General features: G+C 32.6%; 2 protein-coding genes across 5 annotated transcripts in view; one reads left to right on the top strand and one right to left on the bottom strand.

Moving 5' to 3' along the window:
* The first annotated feature begins 1106 nt into the window (after window positions 1-1106).
* The window catches only part of LOC139510100 (neuronal calcium sensor 1-like), a 65274-nt gene continuing 45062 nt past the window's right edge, over window positions 1107-21318 (top strand). The window contains exons 1-3 of one of the 4 annotated variants that reach the window (XM_071296351.1): window positions 1107-1617; window positions 4934-4958; window positions 7789-7837. In XM_071296351.1, the coding sequence (XP_071152452.1) occupies window positions 1554-1617; window positions 4934-4958; window positions 7789-7837 (138 nt within the window). In that variant the 5' untranslated portion in view covers window positions 1107-1553. Of the gene's footprint in view, window positions 1618-4933; window positions 4959-6315; window positions 6415-6437; window positions 6497-6542; window positions 6653-7788; window positions 7838-21318 lie in introns of those variants that run through there. The other 3 variants (XM_071296353.1, XM_071296354.1, XM_071296352.1) reach the window with 3 other exon arrangements.
* On the bottom strand, window positions 17765-20393 carry LOC139511275 (uncharacterized). Its single transcript, XM_071297884.1, has 2 exons — window positions 20379-20393; window positions 17765-19513 (listed from the first exon to the last, which is right to left on the bottom strand). Exons 1-2 carry the CDS (start codon window positions 20391-20393, stop codon window positions 17846-17848), a joined length of 1683 nt encoding a protein of 560 aa, XP_071153985.1. The 3' UTR covers window positions 17765-17845.

The raw sequence follows: 21318 nt of genomic DNA on the forward strand, positions 1-21318 counted from the left end.
AAAAAAAATGAACGGAAAACAAATATGTAACATATAAAAAAAACGACAACCACTGAATTACAGGCTCCTGCCTATATTTGTTGTATGGAAGAATTGTTAGCTGTACATGTCTGCCTGGCGTGGTTCATCTGACCATGCATGACCTCATGTTCATGGTTCATTGGTCAATGTTTAGTTTTCTTGGTTAATGTTAAGTTTATGTGACAGATGTAATAAAGCTTTATATTTAGGACTATTAACATAATATCAATGATTAGTAAAGAAAGAGAGACATTTCAGTGTGTGCACTCTTGTCTTATACTGTATGCAATAGGTCTACTATTTGGTGTAAGGAATGATTGTGAGGTGTACATGTCCAACTAGCAGGTGTAATCTGACTTTGACCTCATATCCATGGTCCATTGTTCAATGTTTAATTTTCTTAGTTAAGTCTGTTTCTTACTAACTATTAGCAATAGGTCAACTATATTTAGTGTATTGAATGATGGTAAGGTGTACATGTATTTCTCGTTTGGTTATATGACCTTGACCTCATTTTTTTAGATCATGTTCAGTTTTGATAATGTGATACATTTAGTAAAGCTTTTTATTTAGGACTATCAACATAATATCAATGGATAGTAAAGAAGGCGAGACATTTCAGTGTGTGCCCCTTTGTTTTAAAAAAACTTATACGTTAGTGAGCAATCGGCAATTTAGAAAATCTATTGGTAACATTTCTTTGAAAATGTTTTGGTATATATACCATAAATTGCTCTACAAAACACAATTATAATCAACTGATACGTACAATGCAAAACAAAAGTGTTTTCTGTCAATGGTTTTCTATATTTTCTACTGTAATCTTATCATTTTGCTACTTCAGTAAATTTCAAAGAGTTGGCTCCGTTTTTCAGTTCTTTATCTGGAAGCAAACTCAGCTTGATACTTAGTATATATGGTTATATATATGTATTGGCATTTTAAGAATGAAATGTTGGTTGAATATGTTTGCCTGAATTTGTTTCCTTTTATCCCTTGTAGCCCTAGACTACTTCAAAGCACCTTAGTTTCAGTTGTAGCGGAAACAAATGCAACCACGCCCACTGTTCACAGTTAAAATAGAAGTTATACATGTTTCTAATTGTAGGTTATTCCGCTACTTCCTTCAGCGCGACTTTCAGGTGTCGTTTATGGAATGTCTTTCTAATCTGCTAGCCTGTATATGTAGAAGTTCGATAATTGTTTCTAGTTGATTACGCTATCAGCTTTTATAGCGCTTCTGATATTCTTCAGAAAGGCAAAATATGGTTAAATTTCCATTAAAAATCACAGTTGATTTCCAATCAATCCGAACAGCTTAAGTCTAGAACATGATGTCTCACAACTCTTAATTAATTCAATTAATTGTATTAACTGTATCTGATGCTGATTTCACACACGTGATGTTTCTGAGCGACATGTGACAAGTTGAAAATTTGTAAACATGGCGGAGTTCCATAGTAAAATATAACTTACGGATTAGGATTAAGAGATAAGTGTGACACACCTGAGATTCTAAATGATGCACGGGGATGGGAAAGAAAGGGAGTAAACTGGCAGCTGATGAATTAAAGGAATTATTAGATTGCACATATTGTAAGTTACTAAACTTATGGTTTCTTTTATTTCTTAACGATTTTATTGATATATTTTTCTTAGCATATAGAACACTAACTAAAAAACAAAACTTGAGTTTTTCCGTTAAACTTTGAAGAACAATTGACATCTAGAAACGCCAGTTGTTAATATTGATATTCGATATTCAAAATTATTCTTTTTTTCATTTTGTTTGAAAGGTCAGGAAGAGTTAATGTATTTATGACTCAAAGAAGTATCAGAAGTTTTTATCACAAGATATTTTTGAACGAAGTTTAAATAAATAGGCAAATTGAAAATTCTAGTTTAGATGATGACTTGAAAATTCTATACCGTATAGCAAATTAAAATTTTCGGATTTACTGTTTTGAAACAATCGTATTTGAGCTTAAATGACTTTAAATAAACTACAGCTAAGGATCAAAAGTAGCTTTATAATAAAAGTAAACTAATCCATCTAAGATCTACTACCACTAAATTATTTTAAAGCTTTAAAAATATTTGAGACAAAAAAGAATTTTTTTGAATCGACAATTGGTTCATTCCGTCTATCTAAATGTTCGTGTGGCTTATTCTTTGGTTTTCTATGTTGTGTCCTGTGTACTATTGTTTGTCTGTGTGTCTTTTCATTTTTAGCCATGGCGTTGTCAGTTTATTTTCGATTTGTGAGTTTCACTGTCCCTTTGGTATCTTTCGTCCCTCTTCTACTATATGTATACGACCGAATAAAGATAGGGTTGTATAATTTCATTTACATATACAAATTGTGCAGTAGTTCGTGAAAGACAAACATAACGATTAATTTCTAACTGATTTCATGACTAGGTTCCCTTTTTCCAAGATTGTTTTCGGTGAAAATAACAGTTAAATAATTTGCTGCGCTTTTTGTACCAAGCTCAAACTCCAAAATTTAAAAGCCATTGACGTATATTAAGTACTTGAACACATGCGAGCTCTGAGTTAGGAAAATATCAATAGTATTCGGTCCTTCAATGACATGGAATCTTGTTTAAAAAGGACATCTATACGAACTTTGTTATACATTCTTTAAATGCTGATTTCTTTAGTTCAAATATTGCTTTTTTTTATATACTTCTCAACACATAACTGAAAACACAATACTTAAGATACATACAATCCATGCTAACATATTGGTCCTTTGAATACAGTTATTCTTACAAATCATGAAATTTACAATTGTATAACGATCTTTGAATCTTTCAGACTGTATCGATACCAGAGATATATAATACAATGTCTCTGTCGGTATTAACATTGATTTTATTTTCCAAATTTTAATACGATGAAACCTATTTTAAGAGACCTCTTGTCGACGGAGAGCCCCCCCAAAAAGGTCTCAGAAAACAGGTGGTCTGTTAATTTGTATTAAAACTATATAAATTATTAAATTCATCAGTCCTCGAAAAGTATTGGTTCGAAGATTTTGGCCACCAAAATTTGTCAAGGACTGACATAATTTTGATATCTTGAAAAAAAAATATGATTGTGAAAACCACCAGATTTTTGTCAAGGACTATCAGGAAAAGGATACACTACAGAGGAACCAACCAGTAATGGACTTAACGCACATTTCAGATGATATTTACAGATTGTTCTATTTGATCACTATACACCGTCTTTTCAGAATCGAGCACTCTCAAACATGTTTAACCGTTCTATATTATTAGCGTGCCTTTCCCGTGCAAACCGAGAAAACATGTATCATTTATAAAGTACATCTCTTTCAGTTTGAGCCATGTGATTTTTTGTTGCTAAAAATTTGGCTCGTTCTTGTAGTTGTATAGATTTTTTCATTTACACCTCCGGTGCTATATATCTGACCAATTATAGACTTTGTACTTCACTTGGTAATGCTTTTCTTACACAGTTAATGACGGTTTTAACACTTATTCCATTCTAACTAATTGAGGATAGGGAAGCGTGATCTATATACAGTCTGGTTATAATTTTTACGACTCGTCTGTTCCATTATTTAAGTAGTACAGCGGCTCTGTCCAGGCTCGATAGGTCACACATATCTAGGAAAGACAAAGACAAAGTCTTTAGTACTAAGCTTCAGTGTAAGAGATACACTTGAAACTATTTGTGTAGCCCTTAATTAAGGGTTTGTAAAAGGTACAATTGAATGTAAGGTTATAATTTTCAAATAGCTTTAAAATTGTCAACCTTTAAAATTTCACATTCACTTTCATGTTGTTTTGTATTTATCTTCAAAAGACCATCTTTCTACGGAGTAAAAACTATAATACTAGTATTCAGTGAAATATATGTATGTGTCTGTCCCAAGTCAGGAGCCTGTAATTGAGTGGTTGTCGTTTGTTTATGTGTTATGTATTTGATTTTCGTTTTTACATAATAAGGCCGTTAGTTTTCTCGTTTGAAATGTTTTACATTGTCATTTCGGGGCCTTCTAGGTGACTATGCGGTATGGGCTTTGCCCATTGTTGAAGACCGTATGGTGACCTATAGTTAATTTCTGTGTCATTTTGGTCTCAGAGTTGTATCATTTGCAATCATACCACATCTTCTTTTTTTTTATATTTAAGCTTAAGATAGTCATTAGTCTAGTATCATAGACTGACATGAATGAAAATGACATTCAGTGTGGGTCTTTTCTCGTTGTTGTTAGATGATGCTACGACCTATATATTTACGTTTTAGTCCTAGTTCTTTGCTGGATGTTTTTTCTGTATCCGAATCTACTAGTCCTAGCTCTTTGGTGGGTGTTTTTTTTCTGTATCCGAATCTACTAGTCCTAGTTCTTTGGTGGATGTTTTTTTCTGTACCTGCATGAATCTACTAGTCCTAGCTCTTTGGTGGATGTTTTTTTCTGTACCTGAATTTATACTTAGAAGTTTTATCATTTATCTGCAAGTTGGATTTTGACAATTAAACCAGAAAAAGACAAGATTGTTCAGCGATTCGCATTGTCTTACAAAAGAAATGATAAGGTATCAATTTGATGAGAGAGAAATAGACGCAATTAAATTTTTTATTCCAAATCCATAACTATGAAACATCTTTTGAACGTGTTACTGCATCTGGAAAATTTGAGATAATGACACTATTTCTGTTTCATGAAAACTAATTGCTCTTTCAAGACCAAGAAAAAAAGAAAAAAAATATTTATGGCTTCTATGTGAATCCAATGTAGTCATCTCATATCTTCAGGGCTGACTCCCCTTAGAAATGAGAAGACTGCATCTTATACATGTTAATTACTGAATGCTCTCTATATATAGACAGTGATGTACATAATACCTTTCTTTAATAAACACATTGTATCTTGTTTCAGTTGACAAGAAAGAGTTGCAGCAATGGTGAGTACGTAGAATGCCTTGAACCATATAGTGGACACAGGAAGTGTTTATGTATAGATTTCAAGACTTTTCCCCAACCTAACCTAATTAATTTCTTATAAAGAAGTGTCTTTTTGACACAGCTTTACATTGTTTACTTATTTTAAAAATGTGGTTATTTTGTATGGTTAACAGGACGACCATTTGCGGAGGGGGAGACAGATTTTGAGAAATAAATATCCGGCCCTAAAAATAATAATCATGGGCAAAGATAGGATGTAAATGAATATCCTGCAGCACACAATGCGATAAATCTTTTATACGAAAGTATTTTTTCTCAACAAACCGGAGAAACAAATTAAAAGCTTCAGTGTGGCATGTCAGTGAGTGATGGATCCAGGATTTTCGGGGGATGGGTGTCCCTTCTTTTTCGCCTTAAAAAATGCAATGCGCATAGATTTTTTTACTATTTTAGAATTATCTGCAACTGCGGCCATTAATGCCCTTTCGAATGTATGGAAATATAATGTGAAATATGTGGAAAAATCTGTAAACTGATTACTTCATTATTGGAGGTACATAGAGTGGGAAGACAAGTTAAAAGGGTATTGGTTTGAAAACTGCAGACGGAGTCAATAACACGAAACTGGTTCCGCCGTATAAATAATTTGCTAAAAACATTGGATGAGCCGGAACGGATTAACTCGAAAGTTGTCTATTTCCTGGCATGGAAAGATGGGAAACAGTGAGGGCTCTCATGGGGTTTTTGATTATGTGATTACTTGGCCGTTTTTTTAATGATTATTTGATTATTAAGCCAAATATTTCATGATTATTTGATTACCTAGGACTGTATTTTTAGTTTATGATTATTTGATTACTAAAGATAAGCAAATATTTAATGATTATGTGATTATATTGGCAAAAAATGGTGATTATGTGATTACTAGGACCCCCCCCATGAGGGGCCTCAACAGTCTATCAACAATTCCCGGCACTAAGATATACATACATTTAGCATATTTACAACCTTAGCGTGTATTCAATATTCCAACGAAGTTTCAATGATCTAAGTTGGAACAGAGATATGACTCTGGTTGAACTTTGTAGACGTGAGATAATTTTTACACAAAATTGGTACCGTTTTAACGGGTATTCCGAAAATTCTTCTGTTATTTCCAGAATTTAATCTGACAAAATGGGATAATTTCACAATATGTTTTTAGTATTTGCACCACTTCAGTAATAGTTCAATGTTTGTGTTATGTTTAAGCAATCTGGTTGGTTGAAAACTGTAGAAGGCTTGCGAAGAACTGTAATAAGGGACAGCCCCGGTTCCGGGTCATACTTTTAGTCTTTATTAACTTCCCCGCGAATTTTGGTCTAGATACAAAAATAACAAATTTATACGAAATAGCTGACAGGTTGATAGAGAAGATTGTGTCTTGTTAACGCAATATAAGCACTGTCAAGAAAGGCGAGCTGACCCATCACGTGTTCTGATTACCATGATTACTGTCGTATTTGCTGTAATCTGAGACTACTATATAGTCTCATTTGTAATTATAAGCCAATATATAGATAAGGTCAAACATTAGAATTATCTCCTTTTATCAACAAATAGACTGAATTTATTTGTCTTATTTAAGACTCATGATTCATCTTTGGCAAAATCACATGCATCATGAAGTTTTCAAGATTATGTGCAGGATAAAGTATGTGTTTATAAAAAACGGTTACTCTCCCCCTTTTCTTTTTAAAGTGGCTAGATTCATCCATGCAGTAAATTGCTAATACAGTTTATTTGTAGTTTATTTATTTTCGTAAAATACAGAAAAACGTGAAAATAATTGAAATTAATAGAACACCAAAAAAATACGGATTTTGGAAAAAAGGGTTAGGGTTAGAAAAGTTGTCCTGTTCCCAAGTACCTATGTTGCAGGGTAGTAAAACGTTTATTGCTTAAATTGTTCAAGGCATCCTTTTATTCTCACTTGCTTAAAAAATAATCTAAGTTATCAATCTTAATTATGTCCTTCATTCTGTGAAGGGTTCAATACATCTGTAACAGTTTGCATGCTAAAAAAACGAATCAACTCAAAACCTCAACATCACTAATTGTATTGTAGAATTTGATTAAAAATTCAGTGTATATAATTCAGCATATTCAGGATTAAGAATACAAATCATTCTGTGACTTGACTAGGAAAAGGATTAAGAACGCATTTATTTCCTCACACTTATGATAAAAATCTTCTTTTCTAAAGCAACGAGGCAAAAGATGGCAGCACCATCCTCATATATGGATGATTTCACCAACTGAGCAATTTTAATTTGCAACCTTTGTTAATTGGCCCTCACTTGACCACAAGGTTTAATCTACAGTTTGTGTTCATCACACTTTTGACCTAATCCATTACCTGTAAATTGCACATAATTTTCATGTATACAAACATTTTATAATTTATATTAAAAGAAATAACTAGAAAGTAAGAAAAGACTTGTAAGAAAAAAAAAAGAGTTTTCATTGCTGAAGAGTAATTTTCATTTGAAAATACCATATTTACATGATATTATTATCAATCTTTGTATTAATACTGTAGTGTAAAAGAGTTGAAAAACAAAAAGATGTTCATCAAATAAATCAATAGATATAGGAAGATGTGGTGTGAGTGCCAATGAGACAACTCTCCATCCAAGTCACAATTTATAAAAGTAAACCATTATAGGTGAAGGTACGGTCTTCAACATGGAGCCTAGGCTCACACCAAACTGCAAGCTATAAAGGGCCCCAAAAATTGCTAGTTTAAGACCATTTAAACCAATGTTTATATGTATCTGTTTATTTCAGGTATAGAGATTTTATGAAAGATTGTCCAAGTGGTGTGCTTCAAAAAGAGGTCAGTGAAGCTTATGAATACCTTCTTGATACTATATTTAATTTACTAAACCATATATGCAGAATAAGGTTTGTTCCTATTTAAAATGATCAGGCTTTTCTTGCTAGCTATTCAATAGTATAAAGAACCCCTCTATGAGGGGGAGGACAGGGGGATACCCTTCTCCCTTCTCCCACTCCTCTTCCTTTTCTACCCCCATTCTCCTTTCTCCCATTAGAATAAAACATCTCCTTTTCAGATATTTTTTCTTGAAATATTAGAAATTTTTTTAAAAGGAGAGATATTTTATTTTTTCTCCTTTCTCCAACTTTTTCTCCTTTCTCCCAGCCTTCCTCTCCTTTCTCCTACCCCTTTTCTCCTTTCTCCTACCCCCTTTCTCCCTTCTCCTACCCCCTTTCTCCCTGTCTCCCTTACCCCTGTCCTCCCTCTCCTCTATAATCTACTTGTCATAGGCAAGCAGAGGTGCTGGCTGTCGGTCTGTTAATGATACTTAAAAAAGTTTGCAATTTTTGATGCCCAACAACCAAGTGTGTGTCACAAATGATGAATGCCTGATGCCCAACAACCAAGTGTGTGTCACAAATAATGAATGCCTACAATTTTTTTGTATATATATATATACTAAAATAAATGCAAGTTAATTGTGAATCTTTAGTTTGATAAAAAAAAAAGTAAGGACTTGAAGTTATATAGGTGATAAGTTTCAAGTCATCCATATCATTCTCTGGTGGTTAGTTGGCTCATTGGAAATCATACAACACTTTGTAACACTCAAGCTTTAACTTTGAAGCTTGAAAGCAAATTTATGTCATGTAGTTTGGTAATTTGTGAATGTACATAGATTTAACTGCTCAAATAGGTTAAAGAGAAAAAGACACAGTAATCAGAATGATAATAGTTAAAGCAGTGTGTTGTTTCTCTGTTTATACGAAAACATGATACACTTTTTAATTGTTGGATAAAAATAAGATGTACCTCTATTTATAACTAAAAGACATTAAATATTTATGTCCACATGATATATTTGTAATCAAATGACATCACATCTATAAAATCAGTAATGTCAAGTGTAAATGTAGCTTTATTGTCTTTGTTTAACTTTATCCAAATTGTAGTCTAATCCTTTATTTTATTTTTGACTGATGGGGAAATTATAAGGTGCGTTTGTTAGATGTGACTTGAATCTGTGTTCTTCAGTGCACAAATGAAGCTTTATCTGCAATACGATAATTATGCTCTAACTACTGGGGGAATCTTTACACTGTGTAAGCTTTTGATAAATGTCGAAGGATTGACTGTGACGTTTGACATGAAATACAGCTGTTAAAGTTAGTCATATGAAACTTCAAATTGAAAAAAATATACACATGTTTTTTATAACTAAATGGCAAGTTTTTGTTATAAAACTTATGTACATAAACTTTTTTCTCAAGAAAATTATACTTTTTTTCTTAAGAAAATTCTATAATATGTCCATATTTAGAAGAAGCTTACTTTATTTTAATTGCTTGCTTCCTGCAAACAATTCACCCACATGTTTTCCATATATGCAGTGTGACCTTTCTTGTAAAAAAACAGTGATTGCAATACGCAATAGCGTATGGAAAACCAAACGTAAAGATGGCTCTGGCATCAAGATAAACTCTAAAATACAGGGTCCCTAAGTATGCTACCTGGGCTATTTAGGTATTTATATATCAGGAAATAATTGAATAAAAATATTTGTTATCGTTAAAAAAAAGAAAGAAAGATAAACTCTATCTTATTGTACCTGTTATACACGTGCTTACATGAATATCCATGCTTCTTTGTTGAATGTTTACAAACGGGTGATATTCATTAAAGTTTGGCTTTAAAACAGGACCATTCATTAGCTGCCATATTTTCACAACAACACTGACCAATTGAATTATTTTTTTGACGATTTTATGAAATTTATGCGGGGAAAAAAATTATAAAATCGTGCAAAGAAGACTAAATTTATCATATATGTATGCATTGGCTTAATAATTGGATTAACATTATTTTTCATCAGTCACTCATTTCATATGACTCTTAGTTATATACTTATCAAAAAGTAAAATCACAAAAATAATGACCTTTTTAGGAAAATCAAAACTGAAAGTTTCTAATCAAATGGCAAAATCAAAAGCTATAAAACAACTGTCACATTGTACAGGCATTTTCTTATGTAGAAAATGGTGGATTAAACCTGGTTTTATAGCTATCTAATCTCTCCTTGTATGACAGTTGCATAAAATTTAAACACATGTTAAGATTTTGTGACTTTATTTAATATGTCTTCTCCTTTTTTCATTAAATTGTCCAGCTTCATTGTGAGGAGAATTCATGTGGGGTATTGTTATTGTAATGAATTATATGTTTATTTTTACAAAAAAATCTTAAATGTAAGTTAGGTAAATTGCAATTAAGCTCTTTATAAATCAATATTTTAACAAGAAAACTTCAAATTAAATGATTTGAAAAAAATAAAATTTTGTTTTTCTTTGGTCTCAAACTACAGAAGAAAGATTTGAACAAATACACTTATAAACAGCTTATACATTATCATAATTTTGTTTTTGTAAAATACCTTAGGCATGAAAAGTTATTGATATCTTACTTTAATCTTTATGATCAGAAATTGCAATTTACTTAATTTTAAAGGCAATATTTTACAAAATACATTAAAGGTACCAAAATCTCTTATTAACACAGAAGAATCACAATAGATAATCCATTGATAATCTCTAGGGATTATACGCATATAAATGGAAATAGAAAAGTCAATATTTCTTGAATCTTTCAGTAAAGATGTGATAAACGAATAATGTTAATCAGGCAGAATCTAGATATTGTAATTTATTGAATAGTATTATAATATTTCCCGTAGTTTTCTTACAATATTTCTTTTCATGCACATTTAATGCTAAGTATAATATGGCATGTCTACTTCAAATCCTTTCAACCTAATGGTAACAAAAAGTACATCAACACGATATTGTCTTATTAAAATCATGAACAAGTCTCATATTGCACAAGCTTGCAAACAAGTTTGTAACATTTTTTTGTATTGACAAATATAATGTTTTAAATGACAATATTACCATGTCAGACCTTGTTTTACTCAAAATGTTAGGGTTACTGACATCAAATTCTGCTTATGAGAGGCAGAGTTAACACTCTCATAGTAAAAAGGTAATGTTGTCATGTGACTGATATTCATTATGATGTCACAATGATATAAGGTCATTACATTGGATATCTATTAGGGACTTTTGTTATATATGGACCTCGTCAGAACATATTGACCGTGGACAAAGTCCAAGTGTCCATATAATCTTAACAGTTCCATATGTAACATATTGACTTGATGAAAGTACTTAGTTTATTTATTACATAACTTGTTTTAAATTTAGAAGGATAATGTCAATATATAAACATGTATATAAATAGAAATAGCGTCAATATACTTAAAAATAGAAACAAGGCTCAGGTATACGGAATACACTTTGTATTACAGAATACACTTTGTATTACAGAATACACTTTGTATTACTTTATTGTAATAACAAATGAATATGTTTCAGACCATATGAGTATTTGGACCATACGCTATGGTCATGACCATATGAGTATAGTACTCGTTTAGTTATTAATGGGCCGGACCATATGAGTATTTTGACCATATAGGTATTTTTTAGCTCACCTGGCCCGAAGGGCCAAGTGAGCTTTTCCCATCACTTTGCATCCAGCGTCCGTCGTCTTCGTCGTTAACTTTAACAAAAATCTTCTCCTCTGAAACTGCTGGGCCAAATTAAACCAAACTTGGCCACAATCATCATTGGGGTATCTAGTTTAAAAAATGTGTGGCGTGACCCCGCCTACCAACCAAGATGGCCGCCATGGCTAAAAATAGAACATAGGGGTAAAATGCAGTTTTTGGCTTATAACTCAAAAACCAAAGCATTTAGAGCAAATCTGACAGGTGTAAAATTGTTTATCAGGTCAAGATCTATCTGGCCTGAAAATTTTAGATAAATCAGACAACCCGTTCTTGGGTTGCTGCCCCTAAATATGTAATTTTAAGGAAATTTTGCTGCTTTTGGTTATTATCTTGAATATTATTATAGATAAAGATAAACTGTAAACAGCAATAATGTTCATCAAAGTAAGATTTACAAATAAGTCAACATGACCGAAATTGTCAGTTGACCCCTTTAGGAGTTATTGCCCTTTATAGACAATTTTTAACCATTTTTAGCTCACCTGACCTGAAAGGTCAAGTGAGCTTTTCTCATCACTTGGCGTCCGTCGTCCGTCGTCCTGCGTCCGTCGTCCGTCGTCCGTCGTCCGTAAACTTTTACAAAAATCTTCTCCTCTGAAACTACTGGGCCAAATTCTACCAAACTTGGCCACAATCATCCTTGGGGTATCTAGTTTAAAAAATGTGTGGCGTGACCCGTCAAACCAACCAAGATGGCCGCCATGGCTAAAAATAGAACATAGGGGTAAAATGCAGTTTTTGGCTAATAACTCAAAAACCAAAGCATTTAGGGTGCAATCAACAGTTTTTTACGTGACGTCATTCTGTAACAGGGCATGTAATAGTGGACCCATCATGCAGAAGTCAGATATTCATAGTTATATAGATATCTATACATCAATGGAAAGATAATTCTATGAACTTTCTGAATAAATAAAAAAAAATCCAACATCTCTTGTTTAAACATGCAAATTGGTACAAGTTATCAGCTGGAAATTAGGCATTTTCCCCCTAAAAAACCTTAAAAACAGACCACCTATGGACACACGGATCAGTAACCTGTGCATATATTTGAGATTTCTTATAATATGCATTTCGAAGAGCTTATCCGGCTGATTTAAGAAAATGTAGTTTCAGCCTACGTTCGCCTGCTCCGAAAGGAGCTATCTTACCTGACAAATAAAAGTGCTTTTTGCAACAGGTGAAAATCAGCTGTTTATGGAGTTGCCTCCCATATAGTAGGAAGTCACAAAAACATTTTTTTTTTTTTAAATCTTGACAAAAGTGGCATTTTAATTGAATTTCAATATATGTTTTTCACATTGAACATAAAAAACAATCAACTTTTTCATTTAGTGGTATATTAATAGCAGGGAATTCCATCAGTATGTAAATCTCACTGGGGAAATACCCCTAGTTTTTAGTACGAAACTGTTTATAGCACCCTTAAGCAAAACCTTGTATGCGATATATAAAAAATTCTCAGCTTTTCTGAATCTGTACACTATACCGATTAAATTGATGTCTTACTTTAAGGATTGTGACCACAAATAGTGAAACTACAGCTCTTTTTTTATGTCGCGCGGTAGTGGCATATTGGCCAGTAGCAAACAGTTTAACTGGCAAATCCCAAACATTTCCTGTATCACATTTTCATCAGTTTTACAAAGAAAATAAATCATAAAATAGGGTTTCTTTTAAATAAATAGAATAAAAACTATGAAATAGGCATGAATAAAGTTACTTTAAATAGATTTTGTTCCTAGTACTATATGAACTAAGTTATAGCTGAGTTGAGAAAATATTGAAATAGTGTTTTTCTTAGGAATGGCATGTGTACCTTTTTGACTATAAAAAGTACCAAATATATATTATAATGAATAAAACTTTATGTAACACTGATCAGGAGTAAAGGTCAAAGTAGAAAAAATCTACACTTTTCATATGCAACTTTTGATTCCAAATATATGAGAGATTGAATAAAAATATCATGACGTCGCAAAAAATTAAAAAACTTCAATATTCGCACAGAGTCTGGTTTTCTTATATCTGGTTGCTATGTACAAATCTGTAATATTTGCATTAAATATACCAAACTGATGCTTTTAAATTAATGTATACATGCCGTACAATATTTTTCAGAATTATTTTACTCCATTCGCAAACACATTTCTATGCTAAAACATCACTTATATTTTGCATTTGTCCCTTAAGGGTGCAATCAACAGTTTTTTACGTGACGTCATTCTGTAACAGGGCATGTAATAGTGGACCCATCATGCAGAAGTCAGATATTCATAGTTATATAGATATCTATACATCAATGGAAAGATAATTCTATGAACTTTCTGAATAAATAAAAAAAAATCCAACATCTCTTGTTTAAACATGCAAATTGGTACAAGTTATCAGCTGGAAATTAGGCATTTTCCCCCTAAAAAACCTTAAAAACAGACCACCTATGGACACACGGATCAGTAACCTGTGCATATATTTGAGATTTCTTATAATATGCATTTCGAAGAGCTTATCCGGCTGATTTAAGAAAATGTAGTTTCAGCCTACGTTCGCCTGCTCCGAAAGGAGCTATCTTACCTGACAAATAAAAGTGCTTTTTGCAACAGGTGAAAATCAGCTGTTTATGGAGTTGCCTCCCATATAGTAGGAAGTCACAAAAACATTTTTTTTTTTTTAAATCTTGACAAAAGTGGCATTTTAATTGAATTTCAATATATGTTTTTCACATTGAACATAAAAAACAATCAACTTTTTCATTTAGTGGTATATTAATAGCAGGGAATTCCATCAGTATGTAAATCTCACTGGGGAAATACCCCTAGTTTTTAGTACGAAACTGTTTATAGCACCCTTAGAGCAAATCTGACAAGGGTAAAATGGTTGATCAGGTCAAGATCTATCTGCATTGAAATTTTCAGACGAATAGGACAACCTGTTGTTGGGTTGCTGCCTGTGAAATGGTTAATTTAAGGAAATTTTGCAGTTTTTGGTTATTATCTTGAATACTATTATAGATAGAGATAAACTGTAAACAGCAATAATGTTCAACAAAGTAAGACCTACAAATAAGTCAACATGACCAAAATTGTCAGTTGACCCCTTAAGGAGTTATTGCCCTTTATAGTCAATTTTTAACAACTTTTCGTCATTTTTTGTAACTTTTCTAAAAATCTTCTTCTCCAAAACTACTTTGCCAAATTTAACCAAACTTGGCCACAATTATCATTGTGGTTTATAGTTTAAAAAATGTGTCCGATGACCCAGCCTGCCAAACAAAATGGCCGACATGGCTAAAATTAGAACATAGTGGTAAAATGCAGTTTTTGCTTTATATCTTTGAAACTAAGACATTTAGGGCAAATCTTTCAAGATTTAAATGTCCATCAGAATAAGATATATCCCCTCACAAATTTTGAGTTGAATCGGACAACCTGTTGTTGGGTTGCTGCCCTAAAATTGGTGATTTTAAGGAAATTTTGCAGTTTTTGGTTATTATCTTGAATACTATTATAGATAGAGATAAACTGTAAACAGCAATAATGTTCAGCAAAGTAAGATCTACAAATAAGTCAGCATGATCAAAATTGTAAGAGGACCCCTTAAGGAGTTATTGCCCTTTATAGTCAATATTGAACAACTTTTCGTCATTTTTGTAACTTGTATAAAAATCTTTTCTAAAACGACTTGGCCAAATTTAACCAAACTTGGCCACAATCATAATACTAGGGTATCTATTTTTAAAAAAAGTGTCTAATGACCCCGCCTACCGACGAAGATGGCCGACATCAGTAAACACATTAACAGGTGAGCGACACAGGCTCTTGAGAGCCTCTAGTTCGTAAATCTTAGTAATCTATTACAAAAATCTTCTCCTCTGAAACTACATGGCCAAATTAATCCAAACTTGGCCACAATCATCTTTGGGGTATCTAGTTTAAAAAATGTGTGGCGTGACCAGGCCAACCAACCAAGATGGCCGCTATGGTTAAAAATAGAACATAGGGGTGAAATGTAGATTTTGGCTTATAACTCTGAAACCAAAGCATTTAGAGCAAATCTGACGGGGTAAAATTGTTAATCAAGTGAAAATCTATCAGCTCTGAAACTTTTAAATGAATAGGACAACTGGTTATTGGGTTGCTGTCCCAAAATAAGTAATTTGAAGGAAATTTTGCAGATTTTGATTATTATCTTGAATATTATTATAGATAGAGATAAACCGTAAACAGCAATAATGTTCAGCAAAGTAAGATCTACAAATAAGTCAACATGACCAAAATTATCAGTTGACCCCTTAAGGAGTTATTGCCCTTTATAGTCCATTTTGACCAATTTTTCGTAAATTTTTGTAATCTTTTACAAAAATCTTCTCCTCTGAAACTCCTGGACCAAATTTAACCAAACTTGGCCACAATCATTATTGGGGTATTTAGTTGAAAAATAGTGTGGCGTGACCCGTCCAACCAACCAAGATGGCTGCCATGGCTTAAAATAGAACATAGAGGGGAAATGAAGATTTTGGCTTATATCTCTGACACCAAAGCATTTAGAGCAAATCTGACTAGGTAAAATTGTTGATCAGGTCAAGATCTATCTGCCCTGAAATTTTCAGACAAATCAGACAACCTGTTGTTGGGTTGCTGCCCCCAAATTAGTAATTTTAAGGAAATTTTGCAGATTTTGGAGATTTTGGTTATTATCATGAATATTATTATAGATAGAGATAAACTGTAAACAGCAATAATGTTCAGCAAAATAAGATCTACAAATAAGTCAACATGACCAAAATTTTCAATTGATCCCTTAAGGAGTTGTTGCCCTTTATAGTCAATTGTTAACAACTTTTTCGTCATGTTTTTAGGAAATATTTTCCACTGTTATTACTGGGCAAAGTTCATTATAGAGAGAAATATTTGTAGCAACAAAAATGTTCAGTAAAGAAAGATCTACAAACACATCACCATCACAAAAACACCATTTTGTCATGAATTTATCTGTGTCCATTGATAATATGCACATAGACCAAGGTGAGCGACACAGGCTCTTGAGAGCCTCTAGTTGGTTAATATCTTGAATATTATTATAGATAGAGATAAACTGTAAAGAGCAATAATGTTCAGCAAAGTAAGATTTACAAATAAGTCAACATGACCGAAATGATTAGTTGACCCCTTTAGGAGTTATTGCTCTTTATAGTCAATTTTTAACAATTTTTCGTAAATCTTAGTTATCTTTTACAAAAATCTTCTCCTCTGAAACTACTAGGCCAAATAAATCCAAACTTGGCCACAATCATCTTTGGGGTATCTTGTTTAAAAAAATGTGTCCAGTGACCCGACCATCCAACCAAGATGGCCGCCACGGCTAAAAAAAGAACATAGGGGTAAAATGCAGTTTTTGGCTTAAAACTCAAAAACCAAAGCATTTAGAGCAAATCTGACATGGGGTAAAATTGTTAATAAGGTCAAGATCTATCTGCCCTGAAATTTTCAGGTATATCGGACAACCCGATGTTGGGTTGCTGCACCTGAATTGGTAATTTTAAGGAAATTTTGCTGTTTTTGGTTATTATCTAGAATATTATTATAGATAGAGATAAACTGTACAGCCATTATGTTCAGCAAAGTATGATTTACAAATAAGTCAACATGACCGAAATGGTCAATTGACCCCCTAAGGAGTTATTGTCCTTTACAGTCAATTTTTAACAATTTTCCACTGAAACTACTGGGCCAAGTTCATTATAGATAGAGATAATTGTAAGCAGCAAGAATGTTCAGTAAAGTAAGATGTACAAACACATCACCATCATCAAAACACAATTTTGTGATAAATCCATCTGCGTCCTTTGTTTAATATTCACATATGATGATAGACCAAGGTGAGCGACACAGGCTCTTTAGAGCCTCTAGTTTATGTTATTTCGAATAGACAGAAAAAATATTACAGTCATTTCTTATAATTTAATTCTAAATTCCATTTTAAACCGTAGAAAACCATGAAAAAATGTTGATGACGTCACAGTCACATGACTAAATTATGTCTATGGGCTCATAACAAAATAACGTCAGCCAATCAGAAGACATGTTACATCCAAAATTAAATTAATATAGTATAAATAAATACATTTTTATTGTCAAAACTTTTATTGAATATCTGCTCAACTGCAATTTCCTTTTATTTGATTTCTCATTCAATCATTTATAAGAAGTAAATATATAAGATTAATTGCATATTTTAACCACATGAACTTTTGCATTCTCATTTTCTTGTCCTTTACACCCAATCACCAATTGACCTTTTTTATCAATATGTACACAGGTAGAACGATTGATACCTTCCAGTTCTCCAATACTGGTGAGGCAGTCCCCGTCCATAGATAAAACATCAACCGAGTTTGTGTCGCTCACAACGATCAGTCCGTTAGGTGTTGTGACTATGTCATTTGGGGAATGGAGTTCCTCATAAGTCCTTTTTAATTTAAAGTTTGAGTCAAAAATTGAAAGGTTTTTTTTATCCATGATAATTATATCCCCATTTGTATTTGTTGTTAATTTCATTATTTTTTGTTTTAATAAACAACAAAGGTCAGAATCATCCTCTGTTTTCATAAATGTTTGTAAGTGATGTCCACTTTTATCGAATATCATGACACCACCCAACTGACATGGATATTCCTCCAACCCATCATACTCCTCAAATCCAAGTAGAATTGTCTGGTCAAATGAATGTATTCCATTTCCAAATGTATAGGTAGGTTCTTCAGGAAGATAACTCAATTCAAAAAGATTACTCAATTCAAAGAATTGTAATTTTTTATCATGTTCTTTCATACATGTTAATTGATCGTTGCCATTAGCAATCAGTATCAAATCATCTTCAGTAATTGTCATATCTATATAATAAAAAACTGGGAAACATGTTGCATGGATTTCATTTGTTATTATGTAATTGTCCCCTTGTTCATCACAGTATCCTATAAAAGGTTGGAGCTTACTATCTTTATAAATACAAACTAAAGTTCCATCCTTCAAACTCTTGAGATTAATAATATAAGGTACTTTAGTTTCATATGTTTTAATGACCTTGAGAATAGGACATTTTTTTACAGATCCAAAATTGATACTTTTTAAATCTGGAACTATGAACTTGAAATTTTGTTCCAGCGGTATATTATTTAAATTCATCTTAAGCAGTGAACATTTCTCCACTTTGTTGATAGATGATAAAACACTTGTTGGTTGATGGGAATTTAATGCAGCATCAACTTCATTGTATGTTTCCTTCAACTTAATTTCTCTATCTTGAATCCTTTGTTTCTCCTCCATGAAGGCATCTTTACTTGGTATTATAAGTTTATCAAGTTCATCTATAAGAATTGCAGCGTCTTTGGTTGCTTTCTCTTTTATTTCTCTTTCACGTTGGATGATTTTTTGTTTTATTTCATTGTAATTGTCACTTGTAGTGGCACTTTCCCTCACACTTTTACTGAGCCCAGACAAGTTTTCTTTAATCAATTGTTTGATATCTTCGAGTTCAGATAACTGAGTGTTATATACAGTGCTTAGCTTCTCAAGATTATGACCTTTATGGATGGGTTTAATGACACAAAACGAGCACACTGGAATTTTACAATCCTTGCAGAAAAGAGAACACTTTTCTTTTTTATGATTTAAACAGAAAATGTTTTTAAGATGGTACTTTCGAATAATGTCCAGATTTTCTGGGGTTCCAACTTGTTTTAAATCAATAATACAATGCTCCTCTGATCCACTAAATTTAGAATGTATGCTGGCACATTTTTGGCATAGAACAAGGTCACAATTAAAGCATTTCCATTTAATTTCTTTTGACTTTTCACAAAGTTGACATACTATAAGATTTTGTGCCATGTATATTTTGATCTGCACTTGTTATTCTGTTTCTTCACCTCATATGTCTAGATGTGCATATAATGGCTAATATGGAACAAGTCTTCAAGCTGTTTCTGTACGAATATCATTTCCAATTGTTATTAAGAAGACACTTCTTCCACCAGCATGAATATTAAACAGTCTTATAATGTGAGTAAAGTCTTCATTCTGAAGGATTCAAAACTGTGACAAAATAAGTGATGAGAATGATATTCAGAAATTTTGATTTTCTAAAAGTTAAATGATCACGTATTTTCCGAGTGCTGTGGACCAGGAAAATGAATGTTTCCACAGAACACTGAGTAACCTTGAAATTATTCATAAAGCGTAACACATTTAAACTTAAAATATTGTATTTGTGAATACCTCCTGATACAAATCTACCCCAATTTTACAGTTCAAAATTTACATATTACATTGTATATTGAAAAAACTGACATTCTATCTTTGACCGAAAAAGAAAATACCTGTACACAATTTAAATAGGTAAAATAAATTAACTTGATGGGCAGATCACAAGGTGATAGTTAAAGTATTTCCAGTTAAAAACTTTAGATTTTTTTCACAAAGTTGACATAGGAAAAGGTATTGAGCGATTGTATGTTATTTTCAACTTAGGCAATGCATGGATACATATAACAATTATTTATAAGATTTGTCAATTTTGGGTTCCTTAAATGAAATTTCATATTTCTAATGAAAATTTATTCACAAGAATATAACATCTATCCAGTCCCTGCCACTTATTGAATTCTTCTTTTAATACAAGAAACTGTGACAATAAATATGTGTAAACCGTCAATTTTTCAGTTACCTGAGTTTATCAGATTAATGATGATGTGATTGTTTGAGGAAGCATTTGAATAACTTAGAAATTAAGCTTACAAAGACATCAATACTATTGTTACTTTGCAAATTCTTTTTAAAGGTGAAACAAAATATTGAGAGTTTAAAACTATTTTGTACTGAACAACAAATGAACAAGGAAATATATCACAATTTTTAGTTACACTTTTATTGTCACACTCAATAGGGAAGTGTTGTCAATGCACCCTTTTGTCACTCACAACATGAAGTTTCCTCCCTCAGGCAAAGTTGACATAAGATGGATTCAGCTATTTTTAGCTCACCTGGTCACTTGGCGTCCGGCGTCGTCTTTCGTCGGCGTTAAATTTTTACATTTTGAACTTATGGGAACCACTCAATGGAATAAGACCAAACATGGCATGAATGTTCCTTATGAGGTGCTGACCAAGTGTTGTTACTTTGTAGCCGATCCATCATCCAAGATGGCCACCAGCATGGGACTTAATTTAATATAGGACTCTATGGGAAATGCATACAAAGGACTTCTTTTAGAGAACCACTGAATGGAATGAAACCAAACATGGCATGAATTCTTTATGAGGTGTTGACTAAGTGTTGTTACTTTGTAGCTGATCCATCATTCAAGATGGCCGCCAGCGGGGGACTTAGTTTAACATAGGACCCTATGGGAAATGCATATAAATAACTTATTTTAGAGAACCACTGAATGGAATGAAACCAAACATGGCATGAATGTTCCTTATGAGGTGCTGACAAAGTGTTGTTACTATGTAGCTGATCCATCATTAAAGATGGTCGCCAGTGGGGGACTTAGTTTAACATAGGACTCTATGGGAAATGCATACAAATGACTTCTTTTAGAGAATCACTGAATGGAATGAAACAAAACATAGTATGAATGTTCCTTATGAGGTGCTGACCAAGAGTTGTTACTAAAATTGTAGCCGATCCATCAT

The sequence above is a fragment of the Mytilus edulis genome, chromosome 2 (assembly GCF_963676685.1).
Source record: "Mytilus edulis chromosome 2, xbMytEdul2.2, whole genome shotgun sequence".
NCBI classification, from domain to species: Eukaryota; Metazoa; Mollusca; class Bivalvia; order Mytilida; family Mytilidae; genus Mytilus; species Mytilus edulis.